The 18,136-nt window shown below is 37.9% G+C and overlaps 1 protein-coding gene across 1 annotated transcript; it reads right to left on the reverse strand.

The window, feature by feature from the left end:
- Nucleotides 1–461: 461 nt before the first annotated feature.
- LOC131793099 (CUB and sushi domain-containing protein 3-like) lies at nucleotides 462–12,058 on the reverse strand. Its single transcript, XM_066166113.1, has 16 exons — nucleotides 11,904–12,058; nucleotides 10,501–10,683; nucleotides 9,989–10,162; nucleotides 9,621–9,794; nucleotides 9,274–9,441; nucleotides 8,336–8,521; nucleotides 6,974–7,141; nucleotides 5,965–6,093; nucleotides 5,250–5,423; nucleotides 4,403–4,585; nucleotides 3,873–4,052; nucleotides 3,052–3,219; nucleotides 2,238–2,405; nucleotides 1,703–1,908; nucleotides 1,408–1,549; nucleotides 462–1,115 (listed from the first exon to the last, which is right to left on the reverse strand). Exons 1-16 carry the CDS (start codon nucleotides 11,962–11,964, stop codon nucleotides 778–780), a joined length of 2,802 nt encoding a protein of 933 aa, XP_066022210.1. The 5' UTR covers nucleotides 11,965–12,058; the 3' UTR covers nucleotides 462–777.
- Between the last annotated feature and the right edge of the window lie 6,078 nt (nucleotides 12,059–18,136).

Here is an 18,136-nt window from a genome sequence, read left to right on the forward strand (position 1 = left end):
TTAAAATTAATAACAATAGTAAATCAAAACTAAGTAATGCATTCGAAACAAAATTATTGAAATTTACTTGTTTAAATAACATTAAACATAAGTTAAATTTACCCAGAAAGCCAACATCAATTTGACGAAACAATTATGCTTAGGGAGTTGAAAGTGCGAACAGCACACAAAAAAAACAGTAAAAAGGTACCAAAACAAGTTTTATTTTTCATGAAGGGGGGGGGGGGGGTGTCAGCGAGCCGTCATCGAGCTTTGAGTTAAGTTTGTGGGAACCATTTATAGGACATCATCACTCGATGCCTTTTCAATTTTTGTCTCTTTTAATCGGGAGAACATACTATCATGTGACTTGCCATAACTGCCTCTGGTTGCCCTAGGCGTAATATCGTCTCGGCTTCGGCAAATTGTATATCTGCTCGCCACAATATTTTGCTCAACCTTGTATTTTAAAAATTGTCAAATATTTGTTGCAGTTTTTATTTATAAATGCAGAGATGCATTTCTGGAGGTCATTTGAATAGCCCCTACAACACATTAAGTATAGGAATTTTACACTAGAGGTCCTATGCTCCACAGAGAAATTAAAAACGGAAAAATCTAAGAACACGTAAAGTAGCACACTCAGGAGCTGTCTACTTTCTTTAAATTATAAGTAGGGTTTGAGTGAGCACGAGCCCACCTTTTCTGCGCCCGTCAAAAGTGAAAGATAGATTGTTCAAGATTGTTCAATACAGTCCAACATGCGCTCAGACATTTTATGTAACATATGAACGTGAACTATTTACACAATTCTCCTTTGAATAATCGAACGTTTTCTAATTTGCTCTGCCACTCTACACCGTTTGTTTCTATAGGACAGGAAGTGGAACTACACGATCTTTTCATGTTTCCCCTCTTTATTTTCCCTTGCGAATCTGTTCCAACGACTATAGTGCCTTCAGTTAGCTGGTTGACGTTAGGTTTCTCATCAAGAATTAGTATGTCATCTTTGCTTAAATATTTGTGTCGTTTTCCTTCAATGACTTCCAACTTGACACCCACGACAATTGCAAAACGCCCTTTACGATATTTTCCTCCCTCTTTAAAGAGGACTGCGGAGCCTGGCATGATACAACCTAAAAAGACAAGGACGCAAAACGTGAGGCTAGACAACAATACGAATAGTTGTTGCATAAAAAATGAGGTGATTCTCAAGCTGAACTCGGAACAGTTTCTCGTCTAAAGGATTTATTTAATACATTATGCAGCCATCAATGCTAATCACTGTGATTTTAAAAGAAAATACGTTTTAATTTTCTACATTTTAGTCATGAAATCGTTCCATTTTAATTTGTGGATGCTTATCTAAAGAGAGTGTTTGAGAGAGAACTTAAAGATACAATTCATCTATGAACTAAGTAGCCTAACCTCGATGTACTGCATCACATCCATATAATGTCGGTGTTAAACAACTAGAGAGTCCCTGTCTGGTGATGAGCAGAACTTGCAAAGACTGAGCAATAACCGGTTGAGGAAGTTTAATTGTTCTCACTCTTTCACTGAAAGATGGCTGTTGGTGTAAAAATATAATCTTATACTTGTGCTAGCGAATATGACTATGCTACTTGATTGTCAAATTTTCATATTTCACTTTATCACTCTTCTACAGTCCAGAGCAGAAAAATACGGGAAATAAGAGGAAATATTGTAATCACGTTTTTACCTTGAAAGGTTTGACAATGTGTACCCATCTGCTGGAAAGAAGCGCTGTTATTTGAATCTGTAGAACATTTCCTTTATCTTTTCCCAGCTGGATACTTGCCGCCGTAATAATATTTTCCTTTTGAAGGTTTATCTCAGTATAACTCGTCTGTCCTTCGATTGAACACTTTATATTTCCTCTGGAGGTTTTCAGGGGTCCGTCGCAATCTTAAACGCAAAAATAAAGTGGACAATGAGCTATAAGCTACAAATTCAAAAATGCAAGTTGCCGCCAGTTTCTGTGGTTTCAATTCCATTTTAAAGGCTTCCAATTGGAAAGACTTTAACATGACAACGAAATATTGTTGCTGTCACCCCACTGGGTCAAGAAGTCTACCATAACATGAATTGGATGACTTCTACATTTTTTTTTGCTTCTTCACAACTAGCGTCTTCTTACTATATTGCACCAAACATATCATAGCCATATTGCTCTTTAAAATTTATAGTTCTCTAGCAAATCAACGATATTCAATTAGTTAAGAAAACTTTCAAACCTCTACATGTTGGGCGATGTGCGTCCCATTGCCCGTTGGTACATTTTATCTTCGAGGCGCCATCTAAAACACGATTGGATAAACATTGGAAGGTTACGACTGAATCGTGTTCAAAAGCACTTCCAATGGTTTTCCCTTGACTTGGAGTACCAGGGTCAGAGCAGGATGCTAAAAATGAAAAATAGAAAAAAATGAAAATAACAGCATTTGTCTAAAATCATACCCTATGAGCGTGAGTGAAAGCAGCTCGCGAGCTAGAAAGCAGCTCGCGGGCTAAATAGCAGCACTAACCATCCTTAAAGCGAATTATATGGAATATCAGTACAATCATGTAGGCCAGATGTTTGGAGAACGTTCAGTCACAGTCGCTTTCCACTAAATACAAAAGGGGTTATCATACCACCCCAAAAGAGTTCTTTCTTCCTGACCTGCTTGACCGAGCACTTGAATTTTTTGCTTAAACTACAAAGCGTGAGACCTTTTTTTTTCAATTGTATCACAATATAAAAATCGATATCTCGATCGCTAATAAATAGAGCGGGGGCTACAAAACTCATTTTTAGCAGAAGGCACCATGACTTAATGAAGCGTGTTCCCGAAAAGTTGTACTTTTGCAATGGAAACTAACGAGAAATTATGGAAGTGAACGACTCCACTTTGCGAGGCGAACAATTACACGTTCATTTATCTATAGAACTGTAATGAACAACAACATCTTCCATTCCTTCCACATCTTCCTACTGGTTTGCCTTTGTGGCTTAGTAGTTAATCATAACGATCAACCACTGTCGTTCCTATTTAATACGTCTTTTACCTTTGCACTGGGGTATCTTGTGACTCCACTTTCCATCCAAACATTGAATGGTTTTTTCACCGACATGCTGAAAGTCACCATCACATTGAAATTTTATGAATTTCCCATGCGTAAAGTCATCTCCTATTCTTATTCCATTCCCTGGTTCACCAGGGTCTAAACATGGAGCTGAAAGATAAATTCCGTGTAAATGTAAGCATTTGGATCCGTTTGTCGTGTAATTTATTTAATAAATGAGAAAATAAGCTCAGAGAGAATACTAGGGAAAATGGATCAAATGGCTTATGTCCATACAATCTGAAAACTATTCGATTGTACTGTCGAGTTAATCAATATATAAATATCACTTATTACGTAAAATTTTAGATGCCAAAGCTATTTTTACTTTTCAATTTCTATTTTTTCCCCTTGCGTTTGTTTTGATAATTATTTGTTGCTTGGTTTTTGTTGTTGTTGTTGTTTTGTTTAATTTAGTAGCATTTGATAATTTGTTTAGCTCCGAAGTTGGCACTAATAATAGCAACCCCTCCCCTCCTTCCTTGCGCCATTATAACACAACGACGTTCAATAGCCCATCTTACAGTTGCTTACTTAGTTGACAAGCCTTTGATTTGGAGTGAGGCTGAAGGTGACCATGTTGCGATAGAGACCAATATCTAGTTAGCAAAACTAGATATAAGAAAGCAATTTACATTTGAAAAACAGCAAGGTTTGTATCATAACAAGTTCAACCTTAGCCTCACGTCTATTCAAAGGCTTGGCAGGCAATCAGGCAACTGTAAAATGGACTTTTAAAATTCTTTAGTGACAATTTTACTCACCAAGGCAACTTGGGGCAGATGAACTCCACTCTTTTGTTTCCCCACAGGCTATTATTTTGGATCCTTCCAAAGTGTAATTCGCCTCACAAGCGAATTCCACCGAGCTACCATAATTAAAACCATTTGTAATACTAACTTGTTTCACATTATCTGGGGTATCTGGATTCCCACAGTTTATAACTGTAAAAAAAATTTCAAATGTGAAATTCCTTTAGGAATACAAGGGCGTGTAAAATTTAGGATCACTTACTTTATCACATATCTAGTAAGACGATGTAATTTTCAATTTGTTTGCCACGCAAATGTTCACGTGATAATGAGATTAAATGGCCAATAACGAAATGGCACGGTCTGTGACATTTTGAATACCGCAGGCTTTCATAAAACACACATATTCATAACCAAACTAAGTTTGAACAACAGCGAGACAGGAATGCGCGAAGGATGTAGGTTGGCCTTTGCATATTGAATCATTCTCTTTTGAATATAAGTGTAATGTTAAAGTTAGTTTGTAAAAGAATAGTACTTACTTTGGCAAGAAGGTTCAACTCCGCTCCACTGTTCATCGTTTTGACAAACTCGAGTCTCCGAGCCAATCAGCTCGTAGCCTTTCTCCTTACACCGATATTTCACATAACCGCCAAGTCGCGTGTGACCGGTTTCCGAAACTATTAAAACTTTATGTGGAGTCGACAACCTACCGCAATCGATTGCTTTAAAGGACAAAAGAAAAATATGGAGATAATTATAAAGCAACAGCAAATAAACTTAGTTCCGATTTGTTCCCTTCTCCATCGCTTTGAGGACTGACCATAATAAAACTTTTAAGTTGTTTAAGGAGAGGGGAGAGGGGACTGTGGTGGAGGATAACAGGTAATATGAATTTTCACAAAAGATTCGTCCCGGAAGAAATCTATGGCATGAATGTTACTTGTCGTTTGCAAGATACCTTTCTTTCGGAGGAGCTTGCTGAGTCCCTAATTTGTATTTTCACGCTCTTTCTCCTTTCTCCGAGAGCTTTCCATTTGCTTAGTAAAACAGTATCTAATGAAACACTAAGTAGCATCATTTCTTACGTTTACAGGTTGGCAAACGTCCACTCCATGTTTGATTCGCCTGAATGATGTAGCAGCTGTTTGTACATCCTTGTCCCAGGAGAGTTTTTTATCAATTGTTACCCGAAGGCAAATAAGAAAAGATGTGTATTGAATAATTTTGTCTCCCAACATAAAGGGCTTCAAGGTGTCATCATAAGGGTGTGTTCTCAAAATCAGTGCTTTGAATTTCCCCTCATGTGCAATCAACCCACTTCTCAGCTCGAACGCTCGGATTGATAAACTGAAGGAACACGCATTGAATTTTATGCATCATACTTACTGCATCTCGTTCTCTTTCCATCCCATTTTCCTGTAGCTCTACAAGTTCGTGTTTCTGAGCCGCGGAGTTTATACGGTTTCTTACACTTATATGTCACCACGCTGCGAAAGTAGCTGGCGTTGCTGAAGCGGGAACGCCCGTTTTCTACCTTAGGTAAGTTTTCACATCTGAGGTCTACAAAAAAAGATGTGAAATTAGAAATTTGGGCATTCTTCTTACTTTTCATTTGTTGATACGACACATGGAACGAAATAACTATATGATTAGGAGCCTATATCTTTTTTTAGACGTGCATTTTTCCATTTGAAGATTTGATGGCGTAGCTCAAATGTTATTGGTGTATTCGCAGCTTCATTTTTCACTAATCATTTTGTACAGTTAAGCCCTGGGCTAACAAAGCTCTCATACGAGCGGGCAGGCCCGATTCAGTAAGGCTTGCAAGTAGGCCAATGTACTGAGCGGAGTAATCTCACTGCGAATGAAGCGTTGAGAGCATATTCATTGATTCTTCCTTTAACATATCCACAAAATAAACTGAAGGACTAAGTATAAGTAACTGTACTCAGAAGGCAAAAAATGGGGCATTTATCTGTTTATCAAGATATTATGCCTCGCCCAAAACGTAATAGGAATTTCTATGCCACTTTCGTCGCGTCACGACGGTAGCCTACTCATCACGAATAGGCTATCGGCAAATGTAATCATATACACTTACTGTTTTTAACGCAAATCATTCCACAGTCTCCATCACATAAACATTTTCTATTTCCTCGGCAATCTCTGTCAGTCGAGCAAGTCTTGCCACAGAATCGCACGTTATTTGTTCTGGGGCAGCCGTTAGAGCCTATGAAAACGAGGAAGTGAAAATGTGCTATTTCACTGAGTGAACGCGCATTTCGCGAAAAGATTAACCAATCGACTTTTATCTTAGGAACGATAAAGACTGAACTAAACAACGAACAGACCAAAGATAAGCGAATGCATAAGATGTGAATAAATAGAAGCACGGACGTCCCGCCATTGCCCATTGCCATTTTCTGGGAATCCTGGGTCATTGCATGGAGCTATAAGAATGTGAAAAGTATGTTGATTATGTGATGTAAGTTTCGTAAAGTTTCTTTTCAGTCATTCTCTGAATATTGTACCTTCCTTTGAGTGATTATTGAGTGAGTTTTTAGGTGTGTTATAAAAAATAAGAAAAAGAGTTATCCCAGTGTTCCACAGCCATTTGAATAATAATAATTCAGTAGCGAAGAGGTGTTAAAGTTAATTTCTGAATGCCATCTATTTATGATTGGAATGCGGTTCGAACTGAGCATCATGGCACTAAGGAAACTAAGATCTTTGAACAACATGCGGGATCTTGCGATTATCATGATTTGGCTGAAAAATTCGCCCAGACAAATTGGCATCTTAGCACTCCACTGGCCGTTTAAACATGTAACCGTTCGCGCTCCCTCCAAGTAATTTTAAAAGACACTGATTTTTGTGATGGAAGTAGACGCCAATCTTTCTCCCATTCAAAGGATTTCCAGGATCTTTGCATGAAGCTGTAAGAACTAAAAGAGAAACTACTTGTCAGGGAACCGAATCTTTTATGATACAAGGAAGACTACATATACAATTGGCAAGATATGAGGTGAAGGCCAAATGGGGGCCGTGAAAATTTGCTTTCTCTTTTTTTTTACTTCTAGACTGGTGGGAATTACTTGTATGAGACATACCTTTACACGAAGGAATACTGCTGCTCCATTCTCCATTTATGCAGTTCAATCTTGAGGATCCGAATAACGTGTAATTAGCATGGCACTTTATTTCAACTTCACCACCACCCTTCCGTGTTATATGTGTGATGACTCCATTCTTTATTGGTCCAAGGATGGGACAGGAAGCTATCAAAGCGACGGTGTAACAAAGGTTTACTTATTTTTCATTCAATATATATTTATGATATAAACGCCATGTTTTCAAGGAATGTTTATACTTACTTACCATGACGAGCCTGATGTGAGCCAAATATTTTCCCATTCGGACCGACTTAACTTAGCCATTAAGTGTTTTATTGTATGACCGCCAAGCCCTTAGATTGTTTCCTAAATAAGACTCAATTACATAGATAAAAAGGAGTGTGCACTACACTAGTGCTAAAGCCTTTTTTGGTGAGGTAAGTGAAAAGTAGCCGATATCCGGCCGCGGAGGCCTCCAAATTTTGATAAAACTAATGATTAGATTTTTAACCATAAAGCTGTTATGTTACGCAAGGCATGTTTGGACAAAATTTCAGCAAGGTAATATACTTTAATTTGGTGCGCCGCTACTCCAGTTGGCGCACGCGAAAGTAGGACCTAACAATATGTTTCATGGTCCATCTGACCCTTTCGCTATAGTTGGCGACAAAAAGCTTAAACAGCGCTGTTATTCACATTTCTTTGACCCGCACCATGGTTGCAATAACTTGAAAATACCCCGTCCATCGCAGCTATCAAAGCCAGCGCAAGAAGCTCAAGGGGCGACCAAAACGCAAAAATCAGGTGGTGAAAAGATCCATTCTTGCGTAATAATTTACGTGAGGTGTTTTTTGTTGTTGTTGTTTTTTTCCAAAAGAGAGATGGGTTTATGATTGATATATGTGGTAATAAGTGGTGGTGGTCAAACGATGTGACTTTGATGCGACCGTCGCCAAAATTTGAAAAATGCGAAGTTTTGTCAATTTTTGATTTGCAAAAAATTGGAAAATATCTTAATTCGCTCCGCTAAAGCGTCTTGGCCCCTACTTAAATAATAAAAAAAGCGCAATGGAAGACCACAATAGAATCTTTGAAAAAAAAATTCTCGTTTCTTTTCGGATAAGAAAAATGAAGTCACAATTCACGGGGAACATTTATTGAAAGTTTATGTCCATTTTTATAAACCACTTTCTCGGATAATGCAACAGAGCCGCGGAAGTGCGGGGCCAGAAAGCTTTTTTCCGGACTAGTTCACGTAAACCACACGTCAGATTTTGTCATGGTTTCCCACAGGATTGCGTGAGCGAGGTGAAACGGGTCACATAATAATAAACTATTTTGAATTGGAGTAAAACATACCGATGCACTTGAATTCTCTTTTCAGCCACGTCGTATAGTTACACACCATAATCGGCGATCCCGTTAAAAGATGACCTTGTTGACAGGCCAGATAAAGAGTTGTACCGTGTGTGTATCTCACTTGATCTGTTCGTGGATATATGATACGCGAATTACGTGGAATGGAGGGTTTTACACATTGCATAACTAAAAAAAACAAAGAGCGATTTTCATAAACAACCGTTAATTTAAAAGTTAGAACCTGAGTAATCTAGCCTGGTATTTTATTTGCTTCATTGATATAAAAGATTTATTAAAGCCTGATTTGGGGTTGTTTTTTTTGAGATTGCAATCATTTAGAATGAAATGATAAAATACGCCGAGACAGAAGCATTGTAAGTGTAGCAACTAAAATTCATCCTTTTATCCTAATTATCTATTTTAAAAGAAAATGGTTAAGTTTCTTCCAATAGCCATTTTCTCTAGGTAAAAATTTATTAATGAAAGATTCGCTTTAAACTATGCAACTCTATATGTGTTCCGTACTTCTTAAATAAGCGCACGGGCGCTAACTATTTAAAATCTTGCCTACGGGGAGGAGCGCTTATTGGAAAGAGGGCGCATAATCGAGGGGAGCGTGTTAGTTAGCGTGACAATTGGACAAAAGTTAAAAGAGCAGATAACACGAATAAAGGAATACTGCGAGCACACGGAGAAATAAATAACTCATAGTGACCTAAATGAATGGAAAGTATTCTTCTGTACTGATTCCGCTGTAGTTCTCGGTCTTCACAGTACACACAGTAGCAACAAATAAAAAATATAACCAATATAAGAGTAGGCGAAGTTCCTGCAGTTTTGTGACAAACCCATTCATACCATAAGAATATACTTCGCACAATTTATTAGCTACGATATATTCGTAAAACTCTTTCCTGGGATGTCGAGGGATTACTAACCTTTACATTGCGGGACCGAAGAATTCCATCTTCCATTAATACAACGGAGGCTACGATCTCCATCCAACTCATAACCATGTTTGCATTTGAAAGAAACCACTTGGCCATGGGAGAAGCGTGTGCCAAACACGTGTCCATTTGGCAGATCCCTGATCTTCGTGCAGTAAGCTGAGAAATGAACATAGAACAATGATTTGCGACGTGAACATCAAACCTGTTCGGCCGTCAGATACAAACGGCGCCACAGAGGTTAAAAGAACTGGAACTGAGTTTAGTGCTGAAGATTTTAAAGAAGCCATTTATAAAAAGGTCAATTGGTCAGGGAAAATAACTCCGAGACAGCTTACCTTTACAAGTTGGAACACGTGAACTCCAAACGCCCTTGTTGCATGTTAATGTTGGAGCCCCAAATAGATCAAAGCCTGTGAAACAAGTGAATTTTGCTTCTGCACTATGGCTGTTGTCACTACCAAGTAGTGTACCGTTAGCTGGACTTTGCAGGCGAACACACGACGGCAACTCTGTAGAAGAAAAATTGATTTATTCTTGGTAAATTTTGCACGTATTTAATTCATCTTTGAACATCCTGGTAAATGATAAAAAAGAGTCAAAATGTTGCGTAGCAAGCCGTTTTAATCAGTTTTATGTCAATTACTCGTCAAATTTTTGATACAATAACGCGTTAATTAGTTTTACGGTCTTTTCGATAACTTACTATGACAGTAGGGTAACTTTCCATTCCATCGTCCATCTATGCACTCCAGCCTTGTGTTACCGATCAACCGGAAACTGTTATTGGCACAGCGAAATTCTATGGCGGCCTCACCAACTTTTGGGTTCACATAAGATACTTTACCATTTAAAATGTTACGCAACTCAGGACAAAACCCTAAATGAAGCAATAGAATTTTTAGGAGGAGGAAATATAATAATACTTCTGATTATCTTGTATTGCGTATAAAGTGTTATATCTTTTCACTTGTACACAGGTGGTGACAGATGACCACTGATAGGAACCAAACCTCTTTCATCGTCATTTTAGAACCCTCTTGGTCTCTGTAGTGATTATCAATGACATTTCTTGAAATTGAAACTGAGTTTGACATGCAAACATATTTTTGCATGAATCACCGAATGTTACTGTGAAATGCAGAACCACTAAACAATGCCGATCTTTAGTTGTAGAACGTTTTGTTTTATTCTAAAGAGAATTTAATTGCGTCATACCCAGACATCGGAATTGTGTCTGTGTCCATTTGTTCCCATTGCATGTTATAATTGGCATTCCATCCAGATAAAAACCCTGTTTACAGCCAAAGAGAATTACTTGGCCGTTTTGGTACTTTTCTCGCTGAGTGGGATGAATGATAACTGAGCCATGAGGAGAGGTTGGTTGATCACACGTGGAGCCTAAAAAGAAAAAAAAATGACAGCTGACGACAAGCTTTCGAGACGAACGGCGAATTAATGTCACAATGTACAATCCCTTTATAACAAATGACTTGGGTTAAGAAACAAACAGTTTCCGCCTTATAATGGTAAATTATTTGCAAAGAAAGGCTAATTTAACGACCCTGTGATGTACAACGTTGAGTCCTAATGTTTCTTGAAACAATCTTGGGGTTTCCTGATTTTTTGGACATGCACTTTTCCATACGAGTTATAATTATCTTTGAATTATCTTGTAAATTTTGAAACAGACAAAGCTGCCTTTAAGAAACTGGCTAATGAGCCTTGGAACCAACCGTTATGTTAGCGAACCCTCTTTCGGCAATTTGTGCTAACCCTTATGCCCATCTCATTGCCACAGTCCTATCCTCAACTTATCATGATTATGGATAGTCTTGTTTCATTCTTTGGAAATTCAGCAGACTCTTAGAAATGGAGGCAGCGATGCAGAATAAAATATGCATCTTTGTCTAATAAATGACGAAGTGCTGACGAATAACACATGAAAACTTCTTCCGCTTAATTTGAGAGTAACGCATTGCTTATTTTCCGGCTTCAGCGCCAAAGGAAGCTTATTGCTCTTTGCATGAGGTAAAGTTCTCTTTTCCTCAATGAGATTCCATCAAGATTTATAACTAATAGCTTTGTCAACTTTTAGAGTGATTTGAGTATTGTAGGTTTCGTCAGTCATCAGATGTGACGATCACATGCGAGAGAATGTTCAAGACAAAAGCTAACAGTGTACAATTCATTTCGTGACGGAAAACCATGAAAACCTTCTTTACATTGGGTTGCTCAAGAATAAGGATATGTAGAAGGACGTTTCCTTTTTCAGTGTCACAGACTTAAAACTAACTGCGCTGTTATCAAACGTCAGTTCACATTTGTCCAAGGAACGACGTCTCCAGCAGAGTTTAGTGGCATGCTCTTTGCATAATAAAATTTTACATTTTTTAAGATGGAAACAATGCTGAAAGCTGGCGTATGGCATCCTCCTTCGTTTTGAGAGAATCGGATTGTTTATCTTCCAGCTTGAGTGTTAAGGGAAGCTAGTTGAGCATAACATGTATGAGAGGTTACTTTTGTTCAGATATGTGCTTTATAGAGAATTTGTCGCCGCGAGTCATACCCGCTTTGTCAAAAGCTGGTATGATGCAGTCGATATTATTTTTTGTACTTACCATATGTGACGATCACAAACGAGACTATAAAGGACGCTGGAACCAACCCCACACGTTTCATGAGGAAGCCCGTAAAAAATCTGACCTTCTTATTGAAATAAGTTGCTCAAAGTAAGATAAGGATGCGGAAAGACAACCTTTTAGATGGAACGTACTCCAACTTCCTTTAACGTTGTAATTTAGCATAAGAATAATAGTGTCAAAGGGGCAGCATCTCAAGCAGCGTTCGGTGTCACGAATCCTTACTATTGGGCTTGTATAAATTTGACTGATTTACATTGAAAAGCAAGTTAGTCTCCTACAGTGTGTAATTGAATACACCGTATTGTTTACCTTTATCAGGAGAAGGAAAACAAACAAGCGATTTAGTGAAACAGCCACTTCCTGCATTTCCACCCGTAAATGATAAGTTACAACAACTTCTCTTTACGGAGAAATAACAAGATACCAACTAGTTAATTTAGCTTCCTAGTTTGCTTTGCAATTTCTCATCCGGTTTCATTGTTAATTCAAACATGATGTTTTGAACTTTATATGATTGAATTATTTAATACAATGAGCTTACTGAAGAATTAAATTTCCTGATTGTGACGTACTCGAGAAAAATGTGTTCTTTAAATCATGCTAGGGTAATTGAGTCAGATTGGTTTCATCTTTTTCATTTCTTTAGTTTGGATATCGTGTCATTCAAGAACCTGGCGAATGAGCCTAAACATTGTGGAGGTTAATTGTTTTTAACAGTTTCTGATTACCCTTGTGCCAATTCCATGTTTGAAGCCCTGTCACTTTCTTTTCGTGATCAAATGTCGATATTCTTGTTTTTCTTTGCAGAAATCAGGCAGATTATTCGAAGTGGAAGCGAAAATACGACAAAAGCATTTTTTCTGTCATAATTTTACGTTTTTCATGAAATGCTTACAGATGTAACAATTAAGGCAAGCTCTTTCGCTTTGAAAGTACCTTGTTCTTTATTGTCCGGACTCTGCGCAAAATATTGCTCTTAGCATGCAGTAAAGATTACTTTTCCCCACTGAGATTTAGGGAAAGGATTCGAAGCTGTGGGTTTTTTATTTAATGTATAACTAATCACTCTGTTAACGTTTAATGTGATATAAGTATGTTACAGTTCTTACTCAACACATGTGACGACCACGAGCGAGATAAAGTTTAAACAGAAACTAACAATGCACGGTTCATTTCGTTGAGGAATACCCTGAAACCACCTATTCCACTGGTTTGATCAAGAATAGAGCAAGGGATGGGTAAAGGCACATTACCTTTCACTGTGTGACAAACTTATAGTAACTACTCTGTAATTAACAGAAGGAGGAAGTCTCTGGCAGAGTTCAGTGGCACGTGCCTTTGCATATTAAACCAATAAATGAAAAAAAAAAAGGACGCTGAAAGATGACGCATGACGTATTCTTTCATTTAGGGAGTACCGCGTTATTTATCTTCCAGCTTCAGCGCTGAGGGAAGTTTATTGAGCATGACATGTATGAGAGGTTACTTTACTTCAGAGATGTGCTTTTGAAATCGAGAATTTACTACTTGCACCTTTGTCAAAACTTGGTATATGTTGATATTATTTTTCGTACTCACCATATGTGACGCTCAAAAAAGGAAAATATAAAGGACGCTGAAATCAATCTTACAGATAAGGATGATAAAAGACACATTTTTTTCAGTTTATGCGCAGAGCCATTTAACTTCTTTTCAGCATATCTGTTGTTGTAATCATGTGGACTTACTTTCAACTGAGATTGCTTTCGAATGTTACTCAGTAAGATTCTAATTTACTAATAGTCTCCACTTTCTTCGTTAGGCGCTCGCGTCATCAAGGAAACGTTGGCAGGCGATCGTGTGCAGCTGCAGTGATGAAATAAGTGACTTGCCTCGCCTCCGTTTCACCATCGGAGGAGGGAACCGCTACACATAGGCTACTTGCCCATGTAAAATAGCCGCCTTTGTTCTATTTAACATTCATTGAGATCATTTTAAGAGCTAATGTCAGCATGCATCAAACAAACAGCGGCAAGTCACCCAAATTTGTTTCCACCCCTTATTTCATATTTTGTAGCCCAATATGTTCTAACAATTGTGGTGTAGTTTTTTTGTAAAAACTTATTTTAGTTTTCGAGAAATAATTTTTTTCGTTCGACTGCTCAAATATGCAAATTTTCACCGTGAATATTGCCCGAGTTGTGTGACCTCATGTGACGAATGTACTAGACCTTATTACGTTATTTCTGTGAACATAATCCTTTGTTTTATCATCTAAACTTAATCCCCTGTCGTTATTGAAGCTGGAAAAGAAATATTTATTTTTTGGTGAATATTTTTGTCCGACATACTTTTCCTACGTCTAAAAGTAGCATCTAAACAAAGACAGTTTTAACAATGATCGATATGACAAAATCTATTGAGCTTCAAGCTTTTTTAAAACAAAAGGATGGTTATACAGTTACTGTAAAAATTTCCTTGTGTATTTGTGTTGTTCTATCTTAAGACGAACTCGAAGTCCGGCAAAATTTACTTGATAGCGACTATGAAATATACATGGTGCGACTATGAAATATACATGGTGCGACTATGAAATATACATGGTGCGACTATGAAATATACATGGTGCGACTATGAAATATACATGGTGCGACTATGAAATATACATGGTGCGACTATGAAATATACATGGTGCGACTATGAAATATACATGGTGCGACTATGAAATATACATGGTGCGCCTACTTGTCGCCACCGTTAACTGGCATAAATCACTACCATTTACAAAAAAATCTAACATAACACTCTTACCTTGTTTATTTATGTTTTATTAGCTGTTTCGATGATCACGTTAATTATGCTCTACCACATTCTAGCCAGATTTGAGTTCCAGTTTATATATCTTCCATCTTATTATATCAGTTGCGTGACCAGCGTGACACAGAAATTCAAAGATGAGTCAACCTCCGAAATACCAAGAGATGGGTTTTTTTTTCCTCTTTGCATGACATCTAGAAAAACCTTTCAGGAATTACTACATTCAGAAAACTAAAATGTCCAGATCCATCAATGATTCCTTTGCCGGCTGAAGTCTAAGTCTGGTTATAATAGTCAATTTGATTGACAAGCTACATACTGGGTTAGCTAACTGATCTGTTTTCTAAGCGTCTCATCTTGCATGCTAAACTGGAGATTTGCTGTTTGCTTAAATCGTTCGCTGGTGGGTTTAGTTATCGAGAAGATCAAGTCGTTCCCTCGTGTGATTGTTAAAAAGACATTTCAAGTCACTTGCGGAGTTGCAAGTTTTCAGATCCAGAACATGAAGTTGATCTTTTTGTCGCGTGCCGGCATCTTCGAGACGCCAAAAGATATCGATGATTTTACAAATTTCCCCACTCACAGATAAAATCTCGGTGTTGGGTGGAATCGTGGTTCTAATAGAAGATGTAGGGTGCCAAAAGGAATGTCCGGCCATGGTAAAGGTAGTGTTAAGTCGATTCCAAAAGCTGATAGGGGAATTGGCAAGCGTGTATCACAGATATTACTCAAGATGTCTGGAAAATTCGTACAATCTGGCTTCGGTAAATAGGCTACTTACCACCGTGAGCAAAATTACGCGTGACGTCAGACTTAAGTTTCGATTGGGAATTGGTCAATAGGCTACCAAAAATTCAGACAGAGGCGGAGTTTTCTGAACTAATGTCTGAACACTTTTCGCCGTCTGGGGGGACGCTCAGTTATGCACACGGTGGTAAAGGGCCCTTCCGCACAAGCAACTAGACGCTGACAAAACTTGTTTCTCTTCGCCAAAAATCACATCAGAATTTGTCCTTGTTAAATGTCAAGTGTGCTGCACGTATCAGCACCCCTGGGGGACCTCTTTACATAAGAGGGCGGGGGTGCGCGCCTGGAATTTCGAAAAACGACCGCTATAAAATTATAAATGGTATTTAAGTCTATTCCGTGTGGGAGTGGCAACAATTAGCCTGTAAAAACAAGTGTTTATGTCCTTTTCTGTCTTTTTCAATGCTTCCCTCGCTCCTACAGAGGATTCATAAAAATATGAGAGCCGTGCCGCTTTTACATTGTACAGGTAGAAAAGGTCGTCCAGAATGAGTGTTTCGTTCTAATAAAAACCCCAATAAACTCACTCAGTAATGACTCGTTTCGAATAAATTTTACGCTGGTTATTATGCACCAACTGGTATGAACTCGTTCTTGTACAAAACTCATTCGGATATCACGTGAAAGGCCCCTAAAAGTTTTTATTCCCAGAGCATCACGCTTTGCTCGCCTGTCTAAATACTAAAAATTTCAGTAGCGTTGAAGCAACAACCCGCTTTTAACTGCTTCGCTGCCGCTGAAACAACAATTTCTGAAGAAAGCACAGATTTTAATATTTTCAATTCCACGTAAACAAAAATCTTTATACATGGTAAATATTCACTTGTGTCGGTATCAATTAATGCGTGACTAGCTTATGATATAAACGAGGGAGGGGAAAGCACAACGCAAAACCTGGGCTGCTGTCAAAAAGTAATACTCAGGCATAATATAATAAATGAAACGGCTAATAAAATCATAAATAAACAGGGTAAAAGTGATACTTTAGACTTTTTGCCAATTAACGCCAATTAACGGTAGCGACAAGTAGGCGCACCTTGTATATTTCATTGTCGCTATCAAGTAAATTTTGCCGGACTTTGAGTTCGTCTTGAGATAGAACAACACAAATACACAAGGAAATTTTTAAAGTAACTTAATAACCATTTTTTGGTCTTTTAAAAGCTAGAAGCTCAGTAGTCAGTCATATCGGTCATTGTTAAAACTGTCTTTGTTTAGATGCTACTTTTCGACATAGGAAAAGTATGTCGGACAAAAATATTCACCAAAAAATAAATATTTCTTTTCCAGCTTCAATAACGACAGGGGATTAAGTTTAGATGATAAAACAAAGGATTATGTTCACAGAAATACCGTAGGTCTAGTACATTCGTTACATGAAGTCACATAACTCGGGTAATATTCACAGTGAAAATTTGCGTATTTGAGCGGTCGAACGAAAAAAGTCATTTCTCGAAAACTAAAATATATTTTCACAAAAAAACTATACCACAATTATAAGAACATATTGGGCTACAAAATAGGAAAGTAGGAGAGAAAACCAATTTTGGGTGACTTGCCACAATATTTCAAATTTGTTCGATGGATGCTGTCATCCTCTCTTAAGTACGTCGTATTGAACTTAGGTGCATATTATTATCTACAGTGCCTAAGACACGAACGTTTTTTGCGTTTTTATTTAGATTTTTCTAGGTATAGACCAATTCCGTTAAAAGGAAAATTTAAAAAAAATAAAACTCTGGATTTTTTGGGCCCGAAAGTGCTGTAATTTAGTGTTAAACTCGTAAAATGGTAACCAGGTGGTGGGAGATAAAGTTGAGAACTGTGAAAACTCTTAGTTGACACTTACAAATCTCTTACATTTTTTGTTATACTTATCGTTGAAATAACATAAAAATTATGTCCTATAGCAATATATACCATCCTTAAGCTAGCTTTTCCGAGAATTGTGATGCATCGTACTCAAGTAGTAAAGAAGAAATAGAAGTTGCGAGTACGGTTCAGCCCTAAGAAGGAGAACCTTCCTCATCAAGAGAAGACTTCGACGAAGATTGACTTATATAGTTTCTCTCTTGCGGTGTTCAGGTAGAGATTGGAAAAACAAATCCCTCTTTGGCCGCCAAATCGTTCATTCTATGCGCAAAAAAATGGTCACAGAGAACACGCTACACGCTAAGGTCGATCACTATAAATTTTAAATACAAATATTAACCAGAAAACGCAATAAAAAATTTCGTGTCATTTGTGGTTGTGAACGAGAACGAGCGCGATAGAGAAAGGGAAACGACTATACCTGAAAAAGATCCAGATTTCTTTCATTCGGTTGCTAACTATTGATGTCTTCAATTCTAACGTATCATACTGGCAAGATAGACGAGGTCATGATCTTAACCACTACACGTTAAGCGTGCTGTTATTCTACTCCCCTAGGCAGCCCCGCGACCACGGTTTTTGTCTTGTTCCTAAAATGAACAGTTCTTGTACAACGGAAAATTCACGTGGAAGTCACCTGTCAACTTTTTTTCTCACTACACATGTAACGAAAACTAAAAGCATACAGGCATGAAGGCGAGTAATTTCTATCCATCAGCCTCTGCACGATCCAT

The sequence above is a fragment of the Pocillopora verrucosa genome, chromosome 4 (genome assembly GCF_036669915.1).
Source record: "Pocillopora verrucosa isolate sample1 chromosome 4, ASM3666991v2, whole genome shotgun sequence".
Lineage (NCBI taxonomy): Eukaryota > Metazoa > Cnidaria > Anthozoa > Scleractinia > Pocilloporidae > Pocillopora > Pocillopora verrucosa.

Excerpts from the sequence above, each read along its gene's own strand:
- LOC131793099 (XM_066166113.1), bottom strand. The coding sequence starts at position 11,964 with ATGAAACGTGTGGGGTTGGTTCCAGCGTCCTTTATAGTCTCGTTTGTG. Across the intron at positions 5,424-5,964 it reads AATGATTTGCGTTAAAAACA|ACCTCAGATGTGAAAACTTA; the intron begins GTAAGTGTATAT and ends CTTTTTTTGTAG. Across the intron at positions 1,909-2,237 it reads ACATCGCCCAACATGTAGAG|ATTGCGACGGACCCCTGAAA; the intron begins GTTTGAAAGTTT and ends TTTGCGTTTAAG.